At 40.4% G+C, this 23,556-nt stretch overlaps 1 protein-coding gene across 2 annotated transcripts in view; it reads left to right on the forward strand.

Moving 5' to 3' along the window:
- Positions 1 to 23,556, forward strand: part of pde4ba (phosphodiesterase 4B, cAMP-specific a) — a 371,390-nt gene that overhangs the window by 318,978 nt on the left and 28,856 nt on the right. For both annotated transcript variants that reach the window (XM_055164841.1, XM_055164842.1), the window contains exon 6: positions 1,894 to 2,006. In XM_055164841.1, coding sequence (XP_055020816.1) covers positions 1,894 to 2,006 — 113 coding nt within the window. The remainder of the gene's footprint in view (positions 1 to 1,893; positions 2,007 to 23,556) is intronic.

The following is a 23,556-nucleotide window of genomic DNA, read 5'->3' on the forward strand; positions in this document are numbered from 1 at the left end:
TTTTGTTGAAATAAATGCTGTTTTCACTTTCTGCTCTGGTATCGGTTGATATTGTTTTCCAGCAGATACTTAAAGCTCTATTCACGTTTACGTCACAAACCAGGAAGACGTTTAGAAATACGCGATGACAACTTCCGGTTAGTTCCCGACACCAGGCTCGACACTGGGGTTATGTTAGTCTAACATAACTGAATGCCACAATGACATGGAGATGAAGAGAACTGAGCCATTTTCTCACTTTTCTGAGATTTTGTCAGACTTACTATTGTGAAACAAAGCCTACTGGAAGTTGTCATTGTATGTTTCCAAACGTCTTCCTGGTTTTTGACGTGAATAGAGCCTGTTTGTGGTTTTCAGATTTTAGAGCGTGAGGATATCATATTACCAGATGGGACGCAAGAGTCAGATTTCACTATTGATTACATTATACTTTGCCATGAAATATAACAAAGATACATTTACAAATGTCAAATTTTCAATCATTCACTAAACTCACTGTATTACAACATCATTTTGCTTTTGAACCATATTCATTTTAGCTGCCCCCCTCTGTATTCATTAATATTGGTCTATAAAATGCTGTGAAGTCATCTGAAAACCGAGCCAGACTGGCACCATCTAGTGCCTCTGCTCAATTTCATTTCTCTCCAGCGACTAGGTCAGGAATCAGAATACACTAGACGGTTTGCAAGAACCCCAGAAGTTGTAGACCACGCACCGGCCAATAAGGGAAGAGCTGTGAAGTTATGACGTCAAACTCAAGCGTCTGTCTGGGTCCTTTTTGTGGTACAGCACAAGAGTAAACAAAGTGGTCGAGATGGATGTAGACGAAGACAGACATTTTGTGTTGGCAACGATTCCCGAGATCGAGGATTTAAAGCTGAAACAAAGAGAATGTTTGGTGAATTTTGTCAAGGGGAAAGATGTTATTGCCCTTCTTCCTACGGGATTTGGTGCATTACATATGTCACGACCAAATAGCAGCGATTGGTTAAATAAAAAACATACCCGCCTACTGTCGAGCGAATGAATCCTAATGCTGCGAGGTCAGAGGTCAGTTTCCACGAAATGAAACCGGCTGATGAATCAGGCTACTGAAAACCTAGCCAGGCTGGTGCCATTTAGTGCCTCCGCTTATTTTTATTTCTCTCCAGCAACTAGGTCAGGAATCGGAATACACTAGACGGTTTGCAAGAACTCCTGAAGTCCAAGTCAGACCAGCCAACCAGCACAGAGTCAGATATTCAGTGTTGTCAATGATTCCCAAGATTGAGGATTTAAAGGCAGAATAAAGAGAATGTTTGGTGAATTTCATCAAGGGAAAACTTGATATTGCCCTTCTTCCTACGGGATTTGGGAAAAGCTTCAATATACCAGTTATCCCCATTAGCGGCGCATTACATACGTGACTACCAAATAGCAGCAATTAGTTAAATGATAAAAAGTACCCGCCTACTGCTCAGTGAATGAATTCTAACACTGCGAGGTCTGACTGTTTCTACGAAGTGAAACCAGCTGATGAATCAGGCTACTAAAAACCAGCAACAGTATCGAAATCGGTCTCAGTACAGAATAAGCTGTATCGGTGCATCCTTACTTAGTACAGGCTCTTGTGCTCCCTGCGCTATCCCTCTGCAGTGTGCTGTGTTGACAGATGAGGCGTACCAGAAGTACTAGTCATTACAAAGCATTAGTCGTCATTTTGAAGTATTATTAGTCATTATAAAGTATTATTGGATTAAATCTTGACTGAACGTGAAGTGTACAAACATGCTGATCTGACTGCTCTCATGTGTGTGTTGCATTATGGGATTAATCTAACACTAATCCTCCGTACTTTTTGCCCTAACGCTGTCCTCTCCTCTTGTGTGTGTGCTGTTGTTGCATTGACAGATGAGGCATACCAGAAGTTGGCGATGGAGACCATGGAGGAGCTGGACTGGTGTCTGGACCAGCTGGAGACCATCCAGACCTACCGCTCCGTCAGCGACATGGCCTCCAACAAGGTAAAGAGAAGTCTGCTCTTTTCTATACAGGCCGCAGCTGCTGTGGTGTTTATGCGCTGTACGGAGACTCTGAAACTTGTGCAAAATATCACGGAAAAAATGGATCAAGAGTTTGGCTTAGCGCTGGATGTGTGATGTGGTACGCTTGCTTAGAAAACAGATGGACTAGACATTCAACGTGTTTTAAAGATTTATTGCGTCATTTCTCTGCTTCTCTCCATTAAGCTGTCATTGTTTTGTCTGGTACAGGATGTTCCTTGGTATTGCATTAGACATCTCTCTTGTTTTTTCTTTTACTCAAACAGACCTTGATGAATATGCGTTGTTATTGTACACTTGGTCGCCTCTTCGTAGATCTTATCAGTCACTTGCCCTAGTGGCAGCTGGGTTTCTTTCAGTTTTAATGCCATATTGGAAGATTCAGTTGAAAACCCTCCACAGAGACAAGAAATACTTTGAATTACTTTGTGTACAAACTGTGCTACACAAATATACTTGCCTTGTTTTTACCAAGGGGTGTATCCTTCTCCAGAGAAGTTACACAGTATATCTTTAGTTTTTGATTTTCTTTCACAGTAGAATCATACAGTTTTAGTGAGAGAACAACCGATTTGGGGTTTGTGAAATTAATCAAGCTTTGACGCCGTAGCTAAAATAATGTTTATCTGTGGATACTGTTGTAGAAAGGGTGGAAGTAAAAACCTGGAGACCAACTGGACGTCTTAAAGGTTGTGAAATACAGCAACAGTCCTTGAGCATGCGTGACACCACCTTCCTCTTCCACAGCTCCCTCAGTAGAAACACCTCCTCCCACCTCCTTACTCTAGAAATCACGCTTGTTTACAGCCAGTGCGTGTTCAGAATTACTCTTGAAGTTTCCTGTCTAGAAGTAATTTAGCGACCGACGCATCAGTTTTTAGACCCTTCGTCTGTCAGTCGCGCCATCGCTGGAAGGAATCTCCAAGAATCACCTCAGTTTGGCTTTGCTCCTTTTCTCCTTCTCTTCTTCTTTCAGCGACCTCAAAAACGGACTTTCTTTTGCGGCGAACTGGTCTTGGATTCTCGTTCGTCATCTCAACAAACTTTTTGCAAATTTCGCGCGAGGAAGCGACAGTTTGAAAAAGCCTCTAAGAACCGCTGCATAAACCACGTACTCCCCACGGGCCGGCGAGTCAGTTACACTAAAAACGTAGGGAGTTTGATTGACAACCTAACATCCAATAGATAAAGAGGGAGCCTCGTTTTCTATTGGCTGATGTTTATTTGGCCTCACTACGTCCACAGTTGATAGATTTTCTTTCTTTTTTTTTGTTTTGTTTTGGTCATCATAATTACAAGGCTGCTGCGTCGCTGTAATGGTATTTTAAACTTTCCAAGGCAATTTGAAACTAAAAAATAATCCTCCATACAACCTTTAAGCAGGAGAAGTTTATTTACCATCAATAATACAGGCCTGGGAGGACGGGAAAAGCGAACATAGTATGATTTCAAAAGTGAAGTCAAGTCAAGTCAAGTGATTTTATTTATATAGCACATATAAAAACAACCATAACAAGTTGCACCAGTTTATAGCATGAAACACAACTTAGAGAAGTAATAACATAAATAACAAATATATCACATATTACATGAAAGAGTTACCTGATACACAAAGATAATAGTCTAAAATAGAGCTCATCTTGAAGAAATGTGTTTTTAGGTGGGTTTTAAAGTGAGGTAGGGTGGAGATGAAGATGGGGCATTCGAAAGCTTGGGCACCACAACAGAGAAAAGCTCGGCCTCCCCGGGATGGTGGGACGGACAGTAGGTTGAGAGAGTTTGACCTGAGAGACCGGTGGGCAGTGTGGAGGGGTAAAAGATCAGTGATGTACAGTGGCGCGAGTGAGTTAAGTGATTAGATAAAATAATAATAAAACTTTAAAATCAATTCTGTATTCAATTCTGACTCTCTTTTCGGACCCGGTGAGCAGTCTGGCAGCAGCATTTTGGACTGACTGTAACCTGTTTAGGGAGGACTGTGGGAGGCTTGAACATAGTGTGATCTTTGAGTGTTCAATCCCCTTTGATGATGCTTCCAAAGGTGGAGGTTTATAAAGCAAGTGTGGTGAGACTATGAAGGCCAGTCGACACCGGGTTAGTCAGAAATATGCCACAGTTTAGATAATGATATGCCAGTGGTGTGCCAAGGGAAGATCATGGAGTAAATATAACTTTTGTGAGTCAATGTTAAACTGAGATGTATGTGGAGGATAAATTACGTAATTCTCTACTTTCTTACGTAATTCTTCTACTTTGACTGGAACTTAGATTAAATGTATTTGAAACTTTATATACAAGAATTTATGGTAATTTTAAATAGAAATGTATAATCATTGACACCAGAGTTACGTAATCAGAGTACAAATTATGAGTAACTGTATTCGGTTACAGTTACTGTTTCCATGAGTGGTAACTGGATTACAGTTACTTTGTTGAAATAAATGGGATTACATGGTGGTATTTTCCTGTTTTCACACTTTGGACTATATCCCTTTTTTTTTTTTTTTTTCCTTTTTTTTTTTGTTTAAGTCTAAACCAGGACTAATTCAGGACTGAACCAGAACTGAACCCAGGTCTAAACCAGGACTAAAACCAGGTCTAAACTAGATCTAAACCAGGTCTAAACCAGGACTAAACCAGGACTAAAACCAGGTCTAAACTAGATCTAAACCAGGTCTAAACCAGGACTAAAACCAGGTCTAAACTAAAACCAGGTCTAAACTAGATCTAAACCAGGTCTAAACCAGGACTAAAACCAGGTCTAATCCAGGACTAAACCAGGTCTAAACTAGATCTAAACTAGGTCTAAACCAGGTCTAAAACAGGATTTAACAGGACTAAACCATGCCGTGTGGACGTGTCTCCTCCTCTTCTATCAATAATATTTTTAATTTGGTTAAGTAAAGTCTGGGCTTTTTATTTTCTTTTAGCAGACAAAACATCTTATGTGAAGATTTCCTGATCTTTGCTTCTCTACAGTAAATCAAGTAATCCAAAGTATTCAGATTACGTTACTCACTTTAAGTAATTGAATGGATTACGTTACAAACTACATTTTGGGGTATGTAATCTGTAATTTGTAGAGGAATACATTTTTTAAAGTAACCTTCCCAACACTGATCACTGACTATAATAATACTGTGTTAAATTGACTTCTTTAGGTCCATGAAGGCCCCATGTTACACTATTTTTGGATCTCTGTTGTTTCCTCATCTCAAACAGACCTGGAGTTGTGTTTTGTTTCATTCACACATGTTTAACACACAATCTTGCATATTTAGGCTGATTTCTTCTCTCAAACAGAAACCCCTCTGTTCCACCTTGTGATGTCATGTGGTAATACACAAAGTGCTCTTTTTAAACTCCATACACTGATTCATTAGAATCATTTGTATTGTGATGGAAATTTATATTGTGGAAAGATTTCTCTCAATCTGTCTTTGTGTAAATGAATGTGAGTTCTACCTGAGACCAGAGCAGCCATGAACACAACTGTTCCCACTCACGAAGCCCTTTGTTGTACGACCTGTCCTCAATTGTATGTTAGTAAGTTGATTAATACAAGTCTGAAACAAGTCACTCTGCTTTGATATGTCTGTAACTTGTATTTTTGTATAAGTACTCAGAGCTCAAATCCTCTTGAAGATGGTTTCCCAAACTTTTTTTTTCTTATTCGAACATGAGGATATTTTATTGTTGACTGAGTGATTGTTTCTCTCTGAACAATTAGTGTTACTCAAGTTTTAAACAATGAAAAACAGTCATTGAAGGAGCAATAAAAGGATCCATAAGTCGCCTATTTGGACATTAAATGTAGCCCATTTCTTTTTCTTTTCAACGTTCAATTGAACCAGCAACATTGGAACAAAATAGTCAATAAAGTAATTACAAAAAGATTAGAAGTTATAGAAAACATGTCAATATTTCTATTGAGCTAGGTGGGCCTGTCTGAGTTTTTGTAGAGCGTTCCAGTCTGGGGTGTAGGAGGAGAGCACAACACGCATATCAGGTGACCCAAAAAATATCTCTTGCGACACAGTCTTTGGGAAACACTACTCTAGAGGAGGGACTCGGAGCAAAGACTCGGAGGAGATGCTCTAGGAGATGCTCTGAGAAGAGGCAGGCCCTGTCCATATCTGCTATAACAACAACTTTGGTCTGGATTCCACAAACTCATTATGCTTCACAAATGGATTAATTATTTATCATCAAGAGATTATTTATTTATTTATTTTCCCACAACAGCATATTTAAGCCCTGGAATTGCTCATCTCTTTTGAACAAAAGGTAGAATATAGCTATTAAACTGACAAATCATGACATCACGAGGTGGAACAGAGCATTTTGAGCTTTGGAGATGTAGACAGACTAATAATAAAGGGTTAGTCAAACATAATGAAACATAACGCAACTCTGGGAATGTTTTTGAAGAGGTAACAGCGTTGTAACAAGGCTTAAAGCGTAATATAGTACATTACAAACATCTCCTCTTGCACTCTCTCTATATTAAAACAACTCGGCGTGCCTGTTGAGTGTAGCGTGAACTCTGCCTGACCTTAACATTGAGAGTGTGAGAAGCACGGAGGTCCGGTGGAGGGGGGGGGGCAGGCAGCCGCTGGTGTTTTCAAGCCCGCCCGAGCGCTCTGCTGGGCGGGTTACTCATCTGCTCTCATCCTCTCACAGCTGCAGCGGCTCTAGTCTGTTTGCTTCTTTAGACAAGCGCTCGTGAGTACAGTTGAGAAAGTGTGGTTCAGTCCTTTTATCTTCGTGATAAACATGTTTTTGACGTTCTCCGGTCTCTTTTATGTTAATGCGTCATTGGTAATAGCATGTATAGTCTGCATCAGAGTGTGGTGTTTGTTTGTACGAGTAAGCCCTGTACTCACTGTATTACGAGGAGGCATCATTGCATGGGAGTTAGTGACTTTGAAGTTGTTGAATGGTAGATGAAAAGAGCACTGTGTCACTTTTCTGGGAGGGGGTTTCCATGCAGATGTTATCAGTTTGCATAGATTAGGATGTTCCACAGTAAGGCATTCAATTTTTCTGTCTTGTATTCATTCAGTCATGGGTTTACAGGTGAAAATACACACATTTAGGCAACATTTATACGATGACGGTCTGAATAGAAGACGCAAAAGTGGCATCGCGTCTTCACTTTTTACTCCGTGTTTAGACAAGCGTTTTTGGGAGAAAATTGGCATGCATACGGTGACGCAAAATTATGTGAATTCAATTGCGCAATCGAATCTAGGTGGTGATGTATGTGACGTAAACGCGTACACGACGTGAGCAGATCTGACCAGAGTTTTGCGTCTTGGGCAGTGTCGACGTAAACGCTACGGCTACGGTGGAGCGTATTCAACTTTTCTACTCTAGAGGCTGGTTTCAGATTTTTGCGTTTTTAAGCCCCAAAAACGCCGTCACCGTCTAAACAAAAGGCACTTCCCGATAAAATATTTTGTCCGTTTTACCCCCATGCGTTCTTGTGTAAACAGCGTGTAAACATACTGCATTCATACTGTTAACAGGTTTGCCTCTCCACACATCTGACACGTGTGGTGTGACCTCTTGTCTCCATGGAGATAGATCATTCAATCCAATCCAACTTTATTTGTACAGCACATTTTACCATTTTACATGTCTCCAAACTGCTGCACAGAGGAGGCACAAGATAAAGTGACACATTGGCTACGTTTACATGATGTTTTTTAATTCCGATTAATTGTTCTGAATTAAATAGTTTGGAATTAAAATATTCTCCTTCAAGTTTACATGGAAATAATATGTCTGAATTGAGGTTTACATGGAAAACACGTTAAATTGCCTTTATTTAATTCTGCTCAACGTCTAGGGGTTGGGAAGGGTTCTGACTGGACAGGGACACCACCGTATTTACGTCGACCGGAAGAAAACACACACTTCAGCTGCTACCTGCTTTTTAGTCATCTCGGTTTGTCGTTACGCCACGGACACAAACATGATACAAACTTTTCGCAGTCGATCCAGCCCACGCCCGCATCCCACTCGCAAATCCAAAGAGTAGTGGATGAAAGTCTGAAGCAAGGACTGGAAGAGCTGGGTCATTCCGATTGTGTCAGATGGCGACCCAACGAGCATACGCTGAACGACCGGAATTATTTTTAAGAAGAATAAACGTGAAACATGAATAAATTAATTCGGCTTTAAAATCGGAATAAACCACCAACTTATTTAATTCATCATTTTCATTAAGAATTAAATGTTTACATGAGGGGTGTACAAACTTTTTTCGTCAAGGCCACATCTCTAAACACAGATGAAGCAGAGGACCGATCGAGGGCCGTAGACTGGTGCTCAGTAGTGAACACGTTAGAATGAGCCACCAGTCTTTATTCATGCTAAGATCCTTAAAACCACACACTAAATATTAAATTTTAGCTTTATCAAGGTAGATTTTGAAAAAACTTGCAGTAAAAAGTTAATTTGTCATTTGGGCAAAGTCACCTGGAAGCCTGAGGGCCAAGAAAAATTTGTCTGAGGGCCGCATTTGGCCCACGGGCCGTAGTTTGGACATGCCTGGTTTACATGGTCTTTTTAAAGCAAAATAGTTTTTTATTCAGAATTAAATAATTTTTATTCTGAATTAAACCTCTCATGTAAACATAGCAACTGAATGAAATAATGCATAAAAAATAAATAAGCAAGTCAATAAAAAGCACAAAAACTATACTCAAATTAGCAATAAAAAATAAATAAGAAAATAAAATCTATAAAATACAGTCAGAGATTTAATTTAAGGTTTAATTCCATAATAATAATAATATCAGCTGGCAGAACCTGCACCAGAAATGTTCCATAGTGCACCTTTCCTTTAATATTGTGTGTTGTGCACAGTGGTTGATTGGTTTGTGTATCGGCTCCAGAACAAGAAAGAGTTAGGTTTGATTCCAGGTGAGGGCTTTGGTTGGGAAGTGCGCATGTTCTCGCAATGGTCGGGTGCTCTGGTCCCTTCATTAAACTACACACAACAGGCCCAACAGATAACACTCCAGCTAGGTACTCCTGACTATCATTGTATTCATGGGTTTAAGTTTGGTTGCAATTAAACCCATTGAAATTTTGACAACAGCGATTCTGAAACCCAAGGATCATTTTGGAGATTCTGCTATTGAAGAATGGGTCTAATCAGAATAAGAGGACACATTTCTTGATACATATTGGTTTATTTGTACATTTTTAAACCATGCAAATACAAGATAGCAACAGTAGTAGGCTAATTCTGCAGCTTGTGAAATAAGTCAAAAGTTTCATTTGGAGACAGTGATGATTCTGCCTGTTTTGTGGTTAAGTTGTTTGAGTGAGATTTGCAATGATGACGTTTGCCAGGCTTCACTTCCTCCTTCTTGTGTAAAGAAACCAGGAAGTGAAAAGCAGGTGGCATCAGCAGTTCGAGTTTGATCAGAAACGACTTGATTTTTAAGGCAGAAGTACAAAATAATGTCATCGTAACAGAGCTGGCATCACCTTTTTTAAAGTGTGAGAAAACAGACAAATGAAATGTGCTGAGCTCTACTATAGTGCACCAAGATTTATCACCAAAGATTTACCAAACTTGTATTTAGAGGTCATGTATTACACAAAATGGATTCTCATGAGCAGTGTTGGGAGTAACGTGTTATAAAAGTAACAAATGACTGTAATGCCTTGCTTTTTGCTGTAACGCAGTAATGTAAGGCATTACAGGGAAAAACAATGCATTTTTAACCTGGATTGAAGTGGTGGGTTTTTCGGTTTTCTTCATACAAATTTGGTAAAATCACAGTGATATCAGCAGCGGTGAAAGACCAGAGACGTGTCCGCATTGACTGTCAGGTAACAGCGGGCGAAAGGACCGGCGCAGAAACGGCGCTCCATGGGGCTAACCGCAGCAGACACCCTGTCTGCAAGGAGCTTCCAAGTTGTAGTCCAAGATTAGTCCTGGTTCAGTCCTGGTTCACTTCTGGTTTAGACTTGGTTTAGTCCTGGTTCAGCTCTGGTTTAGTCCATATACGGCACAAAAGTTCAGCATCTTCGCCGTAATTTTGGTGAGAGTAACTTAAAAGTGCTGCATTAGTAATGTAATGCCTTACATTTTAAATACAATAATATTGTATTGTAATGAATTACTAATGACAGTAACAAGTAACATATAACGCATTACAGTTTTAAAGTAACTTGCCCAACAGTGCTCATGAGCTTTAAGCCATGTTATAATGTTGTTACCTCCTCCTCCAAAAGAACAAAAACATTATAACATAGAGCTGAAAATATGGGCTTTTTAAAACAATACAAGACTCTATTTATTTTGGCTTTTTTACAAAAGTAGTGGATGATCTGCTATCAGTATTCCCATATAGGTTGAAGAAAAGAACAAAATATGCATTCTTATTGTGAGTGACGTCACCTCTCCACAGATCTGACTCATAACTTGACCTTGTGGGGTCAGCGGTCACCTGTCACCTCAAGTTTAAAGTGCGTATCACAGATTTTTACGATTGCATGTAAAATCCTGCATTCGTCCAGGTAATAAGTAAGTCTTTATTTATTTATTATTTATTTATTTATATAGCACTTTTCACAGACATTTGTCACAAAAACACTTTACAGAGGATTATTCTTTCTCTCCATACCCACTGTTGGTAAGATACTATTGTAGCCACGGTGCCACCGGTCCCTCCGAGCACCACCGTCACTCATGCACACTCACTTTCATACTAGACAATGTGGGCGAAGTGTCTTGCCAAAGGACACGACTACAGTTTTTGCAAATGACACCCACTTGTGGCACCTGATTTTCCCAGTGGTCTCCCACCCAAGTACTAACCAGGCCCGGCCCTGCTGAGCTTCTGAGATCTGACAGGATCAGGCTTTGACAAACCGGTGTGTCCAGGTAGAATCCATGACAAATTTGACAACTGGACAAAAGTTTATTTGGGTCAAATATGTTTCGCAGCTCATCCAAACTGCTTCTTGTCCAGTTGACAAATTGAATTGAATTTTTCATGATTGACTTATTTTGGTGTTGTAAATATAAATGACAGTTTTACACCAACCAAGAAGCAATTTGTGAAGAAAAGTTTTTTTTTTTTTTTTTTTTGGAAACTACATAGATTAAAACAAATAGGAACCAAACAACATACAAGATACAAGACAGAGATTACGATTAAAGATTACACACAGGGACAAAGATGACAGGGGTTGGTGACAGTGTGAACCTGATGTGTGTGTCTGTGTGTGTTTGTGCATATGCGTGCTAGCGTGTGTGTGTGTACGTGTGTACGTGAGTGTGCATGTGCATATGCGTGTGTGCTTGCGTGTGTATGTGTGTGCATATGCGTGTGTCTGTGTGTGTACCTGTGTGCATAGGGGTGTGTGTGTGTATGTGTGTGCATATGTGTGTGTGTGTGTACCTGTGTGCATAGGGGTGTGTGTGTATGTGCATGTGTGTATATGCATGTGTGTATGTGTGTGCATATGCGCGTGTGTGTGTGTCTGTACCTGTGTGCATAGGGGTGTGTGTGTGTATGTGCCTGTGTGTATGTGTGTGCATATGCATGTGTGTGTATGTGTACGTGTGTGCATAGGGGTGTGTGTGTGTATGTGTGTGCATATGTGTGTGTGTGTCTGTACCTGTGTGCATATGTGTGTGTGTGTGTATGTTGTTTCATTCCGCACTCTTCTCTCTCTCTTTTTTAATTTTAATCTTCATGTTATTTAGTTTTGTTTGTTTATTATGATTTTAATGTATTTCATTCTGTAAAGCACTTTGAATTACTTTGTGTGAATGTGCTATACAAATAAACTTGTGTTGCCTTGTATGTGCCTGTGTGTATGTGTGTGCATATGCATGTGTGTGTATGTGTGTGCATAGGGGTGTGTGTGTGTATGTGCATGTGTGTGTGCATATTCGTGTGTGTGCATATGCATGTGTGTATGTGTGTGCATATGCATGTGTGTTTGTACCTGTGTGCATAGGGGTGTGTGTGTGTATGTGCTTGTGTGTATGTGTGTGCATATGCGTGTGTGTGTGCATATTCGTGTGTGTGCATATGCGTGTGTGTATGTGTGTGCATATGCGTGTGTGTATGTACCTGTGTGCATAGGGGTGTGTGTATGTATGTGCTTGTGTGTATGTGTGTGCATAGAGGTGTGTGTGTGTGTGTATGTGTACGTGTGTGCATATGCATGTGTGTGTGTGTATGTGTGTGCATATGCGTGTGTGTGTGTACCTGTGTGCATAGGGGTGTGTGTGTGTGTGTATGTGCATGTGTGTATGTGTGTATATGTGTGTGTGTATGTGTGCATATGCGTGTGTGTATGTGTGTGCATATGCGCGTGTGTGTGTGTCTGTACCTGTGTGCATAGGGGTGTGTGTGTGTGTATGTGCCTGTATGTATGTGTGCGCATATGCGTGTGTGTATGTGTACGTGTGTGCATAGGAGTGTGTGTGTATGTGCTTGTGTGTATGTGTGTGCATATTCGTGTGTGTGCATATGCGTGTGTGTATGCATGTGCGTGTGCGTGTACCTGTGTGCATAGGGGAGTGTGTGTGTATGTGCTTGTGTGTATGTGTGTGCATAGAGGTGTGTGTGTATGTGTACGTGTGTGCATATGCATGTGTGTGTGTGTGTGTACCTGTGTGCATCGAGGTGTGTGTATGTGTGTGCATATGCGTATATGTGTGTGTGTGTACCTGTGTGTGTGTATGTGCTTGTGTGTACGTGTGTGCATAGAGGTGTGTGTGTGTGTGTTTGTGTGTATGTGTACGTGTGTGCATACGCATGTGTGTGTGTGTGTGTGTGTGTGTGTGTGTGTGTGTGAAGAAAAGTTTAAAAATATGCTGAATGTAAGAGAAAGTAGAGAGTTCTTAAGCATTTGTACGACTCACAAAAAGTGCGGCACAATTTACGCAAACACATTTTTTCTACTTAAAACAGGATTTTGTACCTGTCACATAATCATGTCTGCAAACATCAGAGCGGTTTTGTTAGGTAACAGTTATGTAATTCCTGTCATGTCACAATTCTCACCCAGGAAGGAAATTTTTAAACCTAAAAATTGAAAAATCAAGTGTTAATGTTTTTTTGTTTTATTTTTTTGCAAATATATTAAACCTGAGTAGACCAACTTTAAAGTCAGATAATAATAAATATAATAATAATTCCCTAGTGTCATGTCACAATTTCCAACCTGGTATTCAAGTTTTAAACCTAAAGAATTGGGAGTGCAACTGTTTTTTTCCAGATATCTTACATAATGATTTTTTATAATAGAATGAGTAGTCCAACCTGTCTTTAAAGCCGTACTGTGGAAACTTCCGACCCAAACAATAACATCTCCTCATGATTCACCACATAATTAAGTGTCATGCATCACCCATTCACCCTTCAATCACTCATCCAACCATCTCACCATCTCCGCGCAGATTGACGTCAAAAGTGTCGGGTTTCCTCTTCGCTCTTGGCACCGATTGCATCTACATACCGCACGTTCTAGTCCCTCGTCTTTACGAACGGGAAGTAATATTGTAAGAAAGTGACTGTGCTCGGTGACTTGCGCGGTTGTCACGGTGACGGTAAGCGGCTCGCAGCGTCGTTATTGGCCGGGGGGGACGTGGTCAACAGGAAGTGAGTGCTCGGGGGCGAACTCAGAGACAATAAATAAGAGGAGGAAGACGCTTTGTTTTGAAAGAGGCACCAAAGGACCGTCACTTCCTGCCTACTTCCTGCTTCTGTCTTCCATCGCTCTTTCTCTCCCTCTCTTCCTCTCTCTTGCCCTCCTTCGTATCTCTATCCAACTCTCTTCATATCGATCTTATCTTTCTATCTATCCCTTTCTTTCTGTTTCTCTTGTTCTCTTTGTTTATCTGTCTTCCTTCACCTTTGTTAATCTCTCTATCTCTCTATCTTTCTTCCTCTCTGCATCTCTCTCCTTTCCCCTCCTCCCTCTCTTTCTCTCCTCCCCTAAAGTCTAACTCTTTCCCTTTCTTTCTGTGTCTTCTCTGCCTTTCTTTTTCTCATTGTTTCTCTCTTAGTCTCCTTTTCTCTTTCTCTCCTTCGATAAAATCTATCTCTTTCCCTTTCTTTCTCTACGTCTTGGCCCAGCTCTCTTCCTTCCCCTCCTCCCTCTCTTTCTCTCCTTCTCTAAAGTCTATCTTTCTTTCTCTTTCTTGCTCTCTCCTTCCTCTCTGCTTTTCTTTTTCTCAACGTCTCTCTATCTCTCTTCCTTCCCCTCTCTCTATCTCTTTCCTTTTCTTTCTGTTTCTTGCTCTCTCCTTCCTCTGTCTTTTTTTCTCTATGTCTCTCTTTCTACTTGTCTTCATTCCCCTCATCCCTCTTTCTTTCCTTCCCTAAAGTCTGTAAGTCTTTCTCTTTCTTTATGTTCTTTCTTTTTCTCTACGTCTCTCTGTCAATCTCTCTTCCGTTCTCTTCCTCTCCTTTCCTAAAGTCTATCTCTTTCCCTTTCTTTCTTTACGTTTCTGCCCAGCTCTCTTCCTTCCCCTCCTCCCTCTCCTCCCCTAAAGTCTATCTCTTTCCCTTTCTTGCCCTCTTCTTCTTCTCTGCCTTTCTTTTTCTCTTCGCCTTTCTGTCTATCTCTCTTCCTTCCCGTCCTCCCTCTCTTTCTCTCTTTCCTCCCCTAAAAGTCTATCTCTTTCCCTTTCTTTCTGTTTCTTGCCCTCTTCTTCTTCCCCTCTGCCTTTCTTTTTCTGTCTCCCTCTCTTTCTCTCCTCCTAAAGTCTACCTCTTTCCCTTTCTTTCTTTTTCTCGACGTCTGTCTATCTCTCTTCCTTTCTCTTTCTCTTCTTCCCTAAAGTTTGTCTCTTTCTTTCTCTTTGTTCTCCTCTTCTTCTCTCTGCCTTTCTTTTTCTCTTCACCTCTCTTTCTATCTCTCTTCCTTCCCTTCTTCCCCTAAACTCTCTCCTTCCCTTTCTTTCTGTTCCTTGTCCTCTTCTTCTCTCTGCCTTTCTTTTTCTCTACATCTCTGTGTCCATCTCTCTTCCTTCCCCTCCTCCCTCTCTTTCTCTCTTTCCCTCTCTCCAGCCCCCCGTCTGTTCCCCTTCTCTCCCTCTCTCACCCCGTGTTTAGGGTTCTCTCTCTTTCTCTCTCTCCAGACGTCTCCATCATCCCGTCGTCATGGTTACGTTGCTGTGTGGAGTGTATATATCATTGTGCTGTCGTCATCGGGGCCCAGTGCAGACTCACATTTTACACTGAAAACTACACTGTCCAATCACTTAAATGCACATACTCAGTAAAAAAAAGTACTACTACTTCAGAGAACTACTATGTAAAACTACTCTGTAAATACTGCAATACTTACCTTATTACCGAGTATTGTCTTTATCCACCCAGACATTTTACTTCTGAGAATAAATGCAGAACTAGAGAAAAGACTTTCCACTGACCCGCAGGTTGTTAGGTAAGATTCTAGCTTCCACAGATGAATGCTGTTGGTGTGTCCTTGGGCAAGACACTTAACCCACCTCGCCCCCGGTGTCTGTGTACACTGGTGTATGAATGTGTGTGAATGTGTGAGTGGTTCCTTGTTGTAAAGAGCTTTGAGTCTTGAAGGTGGAAAAGTGCTGTATAAAAATGTGACGATTTACTATTTACTACTACTACTACTACTACTACTACTGTTACTACTACTACTACTACTACTACTACTACTAATGCCACTTATTCTTGTATTGCTGCTGCTACGACTACTGCTACTACTGTTGCTTTTACTGCTACTACTACTTCTACTTCTTCTCTTACCACTACTGCTACTACTATTGCCACTACTATTACTATTACTATTACTACTACTATTACTACTATTACTTCCTTTACTGCTGCTGCTACTACTACTGGTACTACAACTAGTATTACTACTACTACTACTACTACTAACACTACTTTTTTACTACTGCTGCTCCTACTTCTACTACTACTACTACTGCTACTACTACTACTTCTTCTTTTACTACAACTACCACGATTGCTGCTCTTACTGCTTCTACAGCTATTACTACTACTACTACTACTACTATTTCTTTTACTATTACTATTACTACTTCTTTTGCTGCTGCTACTATTACTACTACTACTACTTTTTTTTTTACTACTGCTGCTCCTACTTCTACTACTATTACTACTTCTTCTTTTACTACTACTACCACATCTGCTGCTCTTACTGCTTCTATAACTACTACTATTACTACTACTACTACTACTACTACTTTGTTACTACTGCTGCTCCTACTTCTACTACTACTACTATTAGTACTTCTTCTTTTACTACTACTACCACAACTGCTGCTCTTACTGCTTCTACAACTATTACTACTACTACTACTACTCCTGCTACTATTTCTTTTACTATTACTATTACTACTTCTTTTACTGCTCCTACTACTACTACTACTTGTTTTACTGCTGCTCCTACTAATATTACTACTACTGTTATTACTACTACTACTGCTACTACAATTACTACCACTACTACAAACCGGCACTGCTATTTTCACTTGTGTAAAAAAGGTAACGCGTATTTGTCTGGTTTATAAAAAGGTTTGCTGCATGATTGTACACGCAACACTGGTACTAAATATTGGATAAAAGTTAGCGAGGCCATCCCTACTTTTTATATACTCACCTATAATTACTACTACTACTTTTCTACACTCCTGTCCTTATACATAGTCTGTAAAAATATGGCAGGTACAGTATTTTTATGAACATAGTTAATGATAAAATGTCGTTGTTTTATTTTGCCGTGAGCGTAGCTGAGAGGAGCGGGCTCGATGCGTCAGTCCCTCGTCGGCGTGCATGGGGTGCGAAATGTCACAACATTTCTTAACCCGGTCCTAACAGCCGTAAAGCCGCCAAGCTCCGATTTATGGCACGAAAAGTCTTATCTCATCAGGGTTTACACAGAGCTATAACGCTGCGCCAATCAGTGTGGAGCTGGCAGGGTGAAACGTTCAGACAGATACCACGACTCTCCAAACTGTTCAAGAGTTCATATTCCGCTGGTTCTGACCTGTGTTATAATGTTTCCTCATCACAAATGTACCTGGAATTTTTTTTTTTTTTTCTTTTTTTCTTCACACGTTTAACACACAAATCTTGATCCGCCGTTGTTCTAAAGGAAGTGCTCCACTGTGATTTTAAACTCCTTCTCTAGAATTAACACTGGGAAAAAAACAATAACAATATCTACAATTTAAAATGACTTAAATCAGGAGTCTCCTACCTTTTTCCACTGGTGAGCTACTTTTACAAAATGAAAATATCAGTGAGCTACTAAGTTTAGAGGTCACAAGAAATTGTTTAAATATAAGAGCCACGGCGAGCCTTAAATGAGATACAGTTAAATACCTATAAAACATAAAACATTATTCAATTTTTAGTGTACAAAGATAGGCATCAGAATGATACATGTACAATGGTAATAGGCATTTAATTAATCACTTTTGACTTATTCAGGACCATATATGTAATTCAGAAATCCCTTGGCGAACTTGGAAGGGGGTGGAGAGCTACTGGTGGCTCCCGAGCTACAGATTAGAAACCTCTGACTTAAATTAACTTTAACTTTATTTGAGCCGATTCAACTTGACAAGTCAAATGATCTACCAGTGGAATAAGTGTGCTTCTCTTAATTCGAGCAATTTTTGATTTTGTTTCTTATTTTAAGTGTAAAAAGTTGTTGTTTTTTTTATTTTAAGAGTAGCAAGTTGTATTTTCATATTTTGGCTACAAAGTTGTGTTCCACTGGCATATAATTTTACTTGTCAAGTGAAATTGACTCAAATCATGATAAAACTTTCTTAATTCAAGTCATCTTAACTTGACTAGATTTTGTTTTTTGCAGTGCAGCTCTGGAATTGCCAATTTCTGCTGAATAAAAGGTTAAAGGTTTGATCATTATAGACGTAGACAGACAAAGCAGGATTACTCAAACATGTGTGCATAAAACAAAACACATCTCATGGGAAAAGTCCTGCACGGGTCCATTTTTGGAGACCCGCACCCGCGAGTTACAGCACCACACCCGCCCGTTAACCCGTGATTATATCAAAGTTAAATCCACTCCCACCCGGACCAGTTAACATTCCACTCGTTACCCACGCTTACCCGTGATAAATAACTTTTATCTCATCCGTCATGCCCATGCTCCTCAAACCATGAATGCTGCTGGGGAAAATTGCCGTGGTCGCTTTTAAGTGTCGTAGACTAGAGTTTAAATATTGTAGCTCCTTGTAGACCGACTGAACACACTGTGATTACAACAATTTATACAAGATAGTTTTAGAACACCACTCTTTTCCAGTTTTTTTTCTTACTGGTTATTATTGACTAAAATGTTGATTCATGAACGCGTCCACCTTTGGCAGATAAAACAGCTGAATCCGTGTATCATTCATCATTCGTTCATTCGTTTTTCAATATAAAACCAAAAATAAGAAAACGAAAAAAACAACAGTTTTCTTCGTTATTTGTCTCCAAAACCAAAATGAAAAAACGGATAACGATTCGTTTTTTTCAGTTTTCGATTTTGTGTTTAAATGAAGAATGGAAAAAACGGATAACGGCCTGAGACAGGGACCAGAGCGGGACCAGGGCGGACTCCGAGCTTTGACTCTGAGCCTCCACGGGGTCCGAACCTCAGCTTCGAGCTCCGGCCCTGCCGTGGGCTCTGAGCCTCCGGTCTGGTCCCGGTCTGGTCCTGGTCTTGTCTTGTCTCGGTCTCGGTCTCAGGCCCGCTCTGGTCCCGGTCTGGTCCTAGTCTCAGTACCGCTTTGGTCCCGGTCTGGTCCCGGACCAGGTCCATTTGAACCAAAAGCTCTTATTTTGATTCATTTTCATTGGTGTGAATGAGTCAGTCGGAGGCTTTGCACCACCTCGGAACCAGCCGCGGTTCTTGAGCGCGGAGGACCAGAGCAGCTCTGTCCCGGTCTCAGTCCCGCTCTGGTCTCGGTCTGGTCTCGGACCTGGATCAGTCCTGATTCAGTCCGTATGCGGTGCAAAAGTCCGGCATCGCAGTCACGGAAGTCACGTAAACGGGAAACGGCTGTTATCCGTTTTTTTCCATTCTTCATTTAAACACAAAATCGAAAACTGAAAAAACGAATCGTTATCCGTTTTTTCATTTTGGTTTTGGAGACAAATAGCGAAGAAAACTGTTGTTTTTTCGTTTTCTTATTTTTGGTTTTATATTGAAAAACGAATGAACGAATGATACACGGATTCCCAGCTGAACACACTCGTGGCTCGTTCTTTTTACAATAGAAATCAAATATTGTTCAGAAAGTTCTTCCCCAGTCTGTTGCAGAAGTTCTCATAAATGTGTGACACTTGTAGGTTGCTTGGCTTTCACTTTTCTGTCCAGTTCATCCCAAACCAGCTCGATGGGGTTTAAGTCTGGACACTGTGCTGGACACTCCATGTTTTCAAGCTTTTTCCCTGAAGTAGTTTTGGCAGAGCTTGGACTTGTGTTTTGTATCTTTTATTTTTTTAATAACTACACCTTATTTAGCCTTAATAAAGCATGAACAAAGACTTAATTAATAATGATTCACGCTTAGTAACTGCTTAATTACTACCTTAATTCGCACTTGCACTGAATTTGCCTGTGCTGTAAATAGTTACTCATAATTATTTCATACTTAATTACTCGTGGACTAACCATTTGAGCATTTATTAATGATTAGTAAGCTATGAAAGAATGATTTACTAATAATGCAGTGCAATGATAATTCAGGCAGCTGTTATCTGTTAGTGAAGTCTTTTTGAGAGCTTTTCTAAAGTGAAGACGAATTATGTTTTATTAAGCATTTACTAAGCGTCAATCATTATTAATTAAATCGTTGTTCATTAGTAATTAAGTCTTTGTTCATGCTTTATTAAGGCTAAGTAAGGTGTAGTTATTATAAAGTGTTGCCTTTTTTTTTTTTTTTTTTACCTCTGGCTGTTCAGTTCTTACCTTTGTGCCATTTCAAGCTCTTCACTGGACTTGCACGACTTGAACTGCAATAAATAACTGGAAAAATTACGCTGTTCTAAAACTTTTGACCGGTAGTGTGTACATATATGTATAGAGAGAGTATAATATATATTTATAGTAGTGTATAATGTATATATGATCCCCCTGACCTGTTTATGTGTAAGCATTACCCGCCTGTAAAATTCCAGAACGTTTCGGGAACTATTTGCCCCGCTCTGTGTCTGTTTTCGATGATGTAACAGCTCTATAACTTGACTTAAACCCATATAGGGAAATATAGGTCCTTTAATAAGAAAATGAAAGACTGCATCGCCGCTTTCCAGGAAAATGTAGCAACAAAATGATCCTCGTCATCAGCCGAGAAACATGTGGTGAATAAGGTTTGACTGTAAAGAATAGTGGAGCATGTAATGGTTTAGTCAGAGGGAAGTTTGGGTAGGGGACTGTTTTAAGTAACCCCAGTTTGACCCCGTTTCAGAAATTCAGTCTTAGTTTAGTTCTTAGTTTTATTGACAACATTGCTTTAGTTTTCTGTAACATTATTCGTGTTTTTATTGCACAGAAATTCCTTACACAGACTGATCTTAAGGTTGTGATTTTCCCGAGCTTTATTTTTCATTGACCTACATTCAGGTGCTGTTGCTAATTATTACAGTTATTTTGACACAATTATATTAAGTGACATTTCCAATATATACTTATTATGCATTTATGATTCCATTTTTATTAATAATTTGAGAACGTGCTAATGTCATGTTTGCAGTTTTCTTGACATCTTTATCTCATCCACCTGCACGCAGCTCCTCACCTGTCACCTCCTTACCTGTCACCTGTCACTTGTCACCTGTCACCTACTTTAACATTACACAAGTCCTGTTCCATTCATCATTTCTCCTGACCCCAATCTGCCTCTTTACTATAAAACACGAGCTGACGTCCCACTGCCCACCTCCTCTGTTTACAATGAAAACAACAGGAACTCTCACTGTCTGTCTGTCCATCTATCTGTTTATCTATCTATCTATCTATCTATCTATCTATCTATCTATCTATCTATCTATCTTATCTGTCCATTCATCCATCTCTCTCGCTTTCTCTTTCTTTCTATCTATCTATCTCTCTATTTATCCATCCATCTATTTATCTCTCTCTATCTATTTATCCATTCATCCATCTATTCCTCTCTCTCTCTCTCTCTGTCTCTCTCTCTCTCTCTCTCTCTCTCTCTCTCTATATATATATATATATATATATATATATATATATTATTTTATCCATTCATCCATCTATTCATCTCTCTCTCTCTCTTTCTCTATCTATTTATCTATCCATTCATCCATCTATTCATCTCTCTCTCTCTACATATATATATATATATATATTTATCCATTCATCCATCTATTTATCCATCTATGTATTTATCTCTCTCTCTCTCAATCTATCTATTCATCCATCATCCATCTATTCATTCTCTCTCTCTATTTATCCATTCATCCATCTATTCATCTCTCTCTCTCTCGCTGTCTATTTATCCATCTATCTATCTATCTATCTATCTATCTATCTATCTATCTATCTATCTATCTATCTATCTATCTATCTATCTATCTATCTATCTATCTATCTATTTTTCTATCTATCCATCTCTCTATCTATTGTTTCCTTTCTTTCTGTTTCTTGCCCCCTCTACCTCTTTCTTTTTCTGTCTCTTTGTTTATCTATCTTCCTCTATCTCTCTTTCTGTCTTTCTTTCTTTCTATCTCTATTCCAGTCTATCTATTTATACTGTATATCAATCCCTCTCTTTCTGTTTCTTGCCCAATCTGCCTCTTCCCTCTCTTTTTCTCTGTGTCTCTATCTTCCTCCCTCCCTCTCAATCAATCTCTCTTCTTACCTCTTCTATCCATCGATCTGTCTTTCACTCACCAAGTCCCGTCCCGTTCATCATTTCTCTTGACCTGAATCTCTTTCTGTCTTTACTCTAAACCGTGCGCTGACGTGCCCGGGTGCTCGCTCATGTGTTTGGGATAAAAACAGCAGTAACTCTCCCTGTCAGGCTGTGAAAGCGAGAGTGTGCCTGCAGGGACAAATTCAGGGCACAAGGACTAAAAAGAGACTACTGTACATGACCGTGCCTTATATCATGTACGTCCCGGGAAGGTCAAGGAGAGTTTCAAGGTGCTGTGGAGCTCGTGGCTGCGACGTCATCACAATTTCAGTTAGTCTAATGTTAAAGGTGCACTGTGTAACTTTTCTCCTGCTTGTTTCTGCTTAGAATGTTCCGCAGTATGACGTTAAATAGCTTAAATTTACTACATTTTACGGTTTTATAGCTCAAAAATAACCAGGCATTCTGACTGTGAGCCTCTCCACAGATCTGACCCGTGGCTTCGTCTGGTTTGGTTTCCATGGTGATTTAGGTTTAATGCCATACTGTGAGACATTCCAGACAAAGTAATAAAATCTTCATGGAGAAAAGCGTTTGAGAAAAACTACACAATGCAACTTTAAACTAATGGAGATTTTTTTAGGTCTTATATTACACAAAATTAACTCTTGTGAGCTTTTAGCCATGTTATAATGCCGTTACTTCATCAAAAACGTACCTGGAGTCGTGTTTTGTGTCATTAGTCTGTCTACATCTCCAAAGCTCAAAATGCTCTGTTCCACCTTATGATGTCATGAAGTAATAGTTTACCAGTTAACAGACACCATTTGGCTTTAGTTCAGTAAAGATTGGGAACTCCAGGGCAGGAAATTATCCAAATCAGTGGTCCTCAACTCGTTTGGCGCCATAGACTGGTTTTATGTCCAACAATATTTTGTGGACTGCTACTCGGTCGCAGTCCGCGCGGGCATGGTTTAGTCCTGGTTTTAGTCCTGGTTTAGACTTGATTTAGACCTGATTTTAGCCCTTGTTTTAGTTCTGGTTTTGTTCCGGATTAGTCTTGGTTTTAGTTCTGGTTTAGAGGCACGGGAAACATGGAGAGAGACGCGGGCCTCGCTGTGCACTGGAAGAGGCACGGTCCACGGGGCACATGGGAGGAGGCACAGTCCGCATGGCGTACGGGAGGAGGCATGGTTCGCGCGGCGTACGGGAGGCACAGACCGCATGGCGTAAGCGAGGACCCACGGTTCACATGGCGTAAGGGAGGAGGCACAGTCCGCGTGGCGTAAGCGAGGAGGCACGGTTCACACGGCGTAAGGGAGGAGGCACAGTCCGCGTGGCGTATGGGAGGAGGCACAGTCCGCATGGCGTAAGCGAGGAGGCACGGTTCACACGGCGTAAGGGAGGAGGCACAGCTCATGCGGCGTACGGGAGGAGGCACAGTCCGCATGGCGTAAGCGAGGAGGCCCACGGTTCACACGGCGTACGGGAGGAGGCATGGTTTCGCGTGACGTACAGGAGGAAGCATGGTTCGCGCGGCGTATGGGAATAGGCATAGTCCACAGGGCACATGGGAGGAGGCACAGTTTACGCGCCACATGGGAGGAG

This window comes from Boleophthalmus pectinirostris, unplaced genomic scaffold (assembly GCF_026225935.1).
Source record: "Boleophthalmus pectinirostris isolate CB_2022bp ecotype Guang Dong unplaced genomic scaffold, ASM2622593v1 HiC_scaffold_7, whole genome shotgun sequence".
In the NCBI taxonomy this organism is placed as follows: domain Eukaryota; kingdom Metazoa; phylum Chordata; class Actinopteri; order Gobiiformes; family Gobiidae; genus Boleophthalmus; species Boleophthalmus pectinirostris.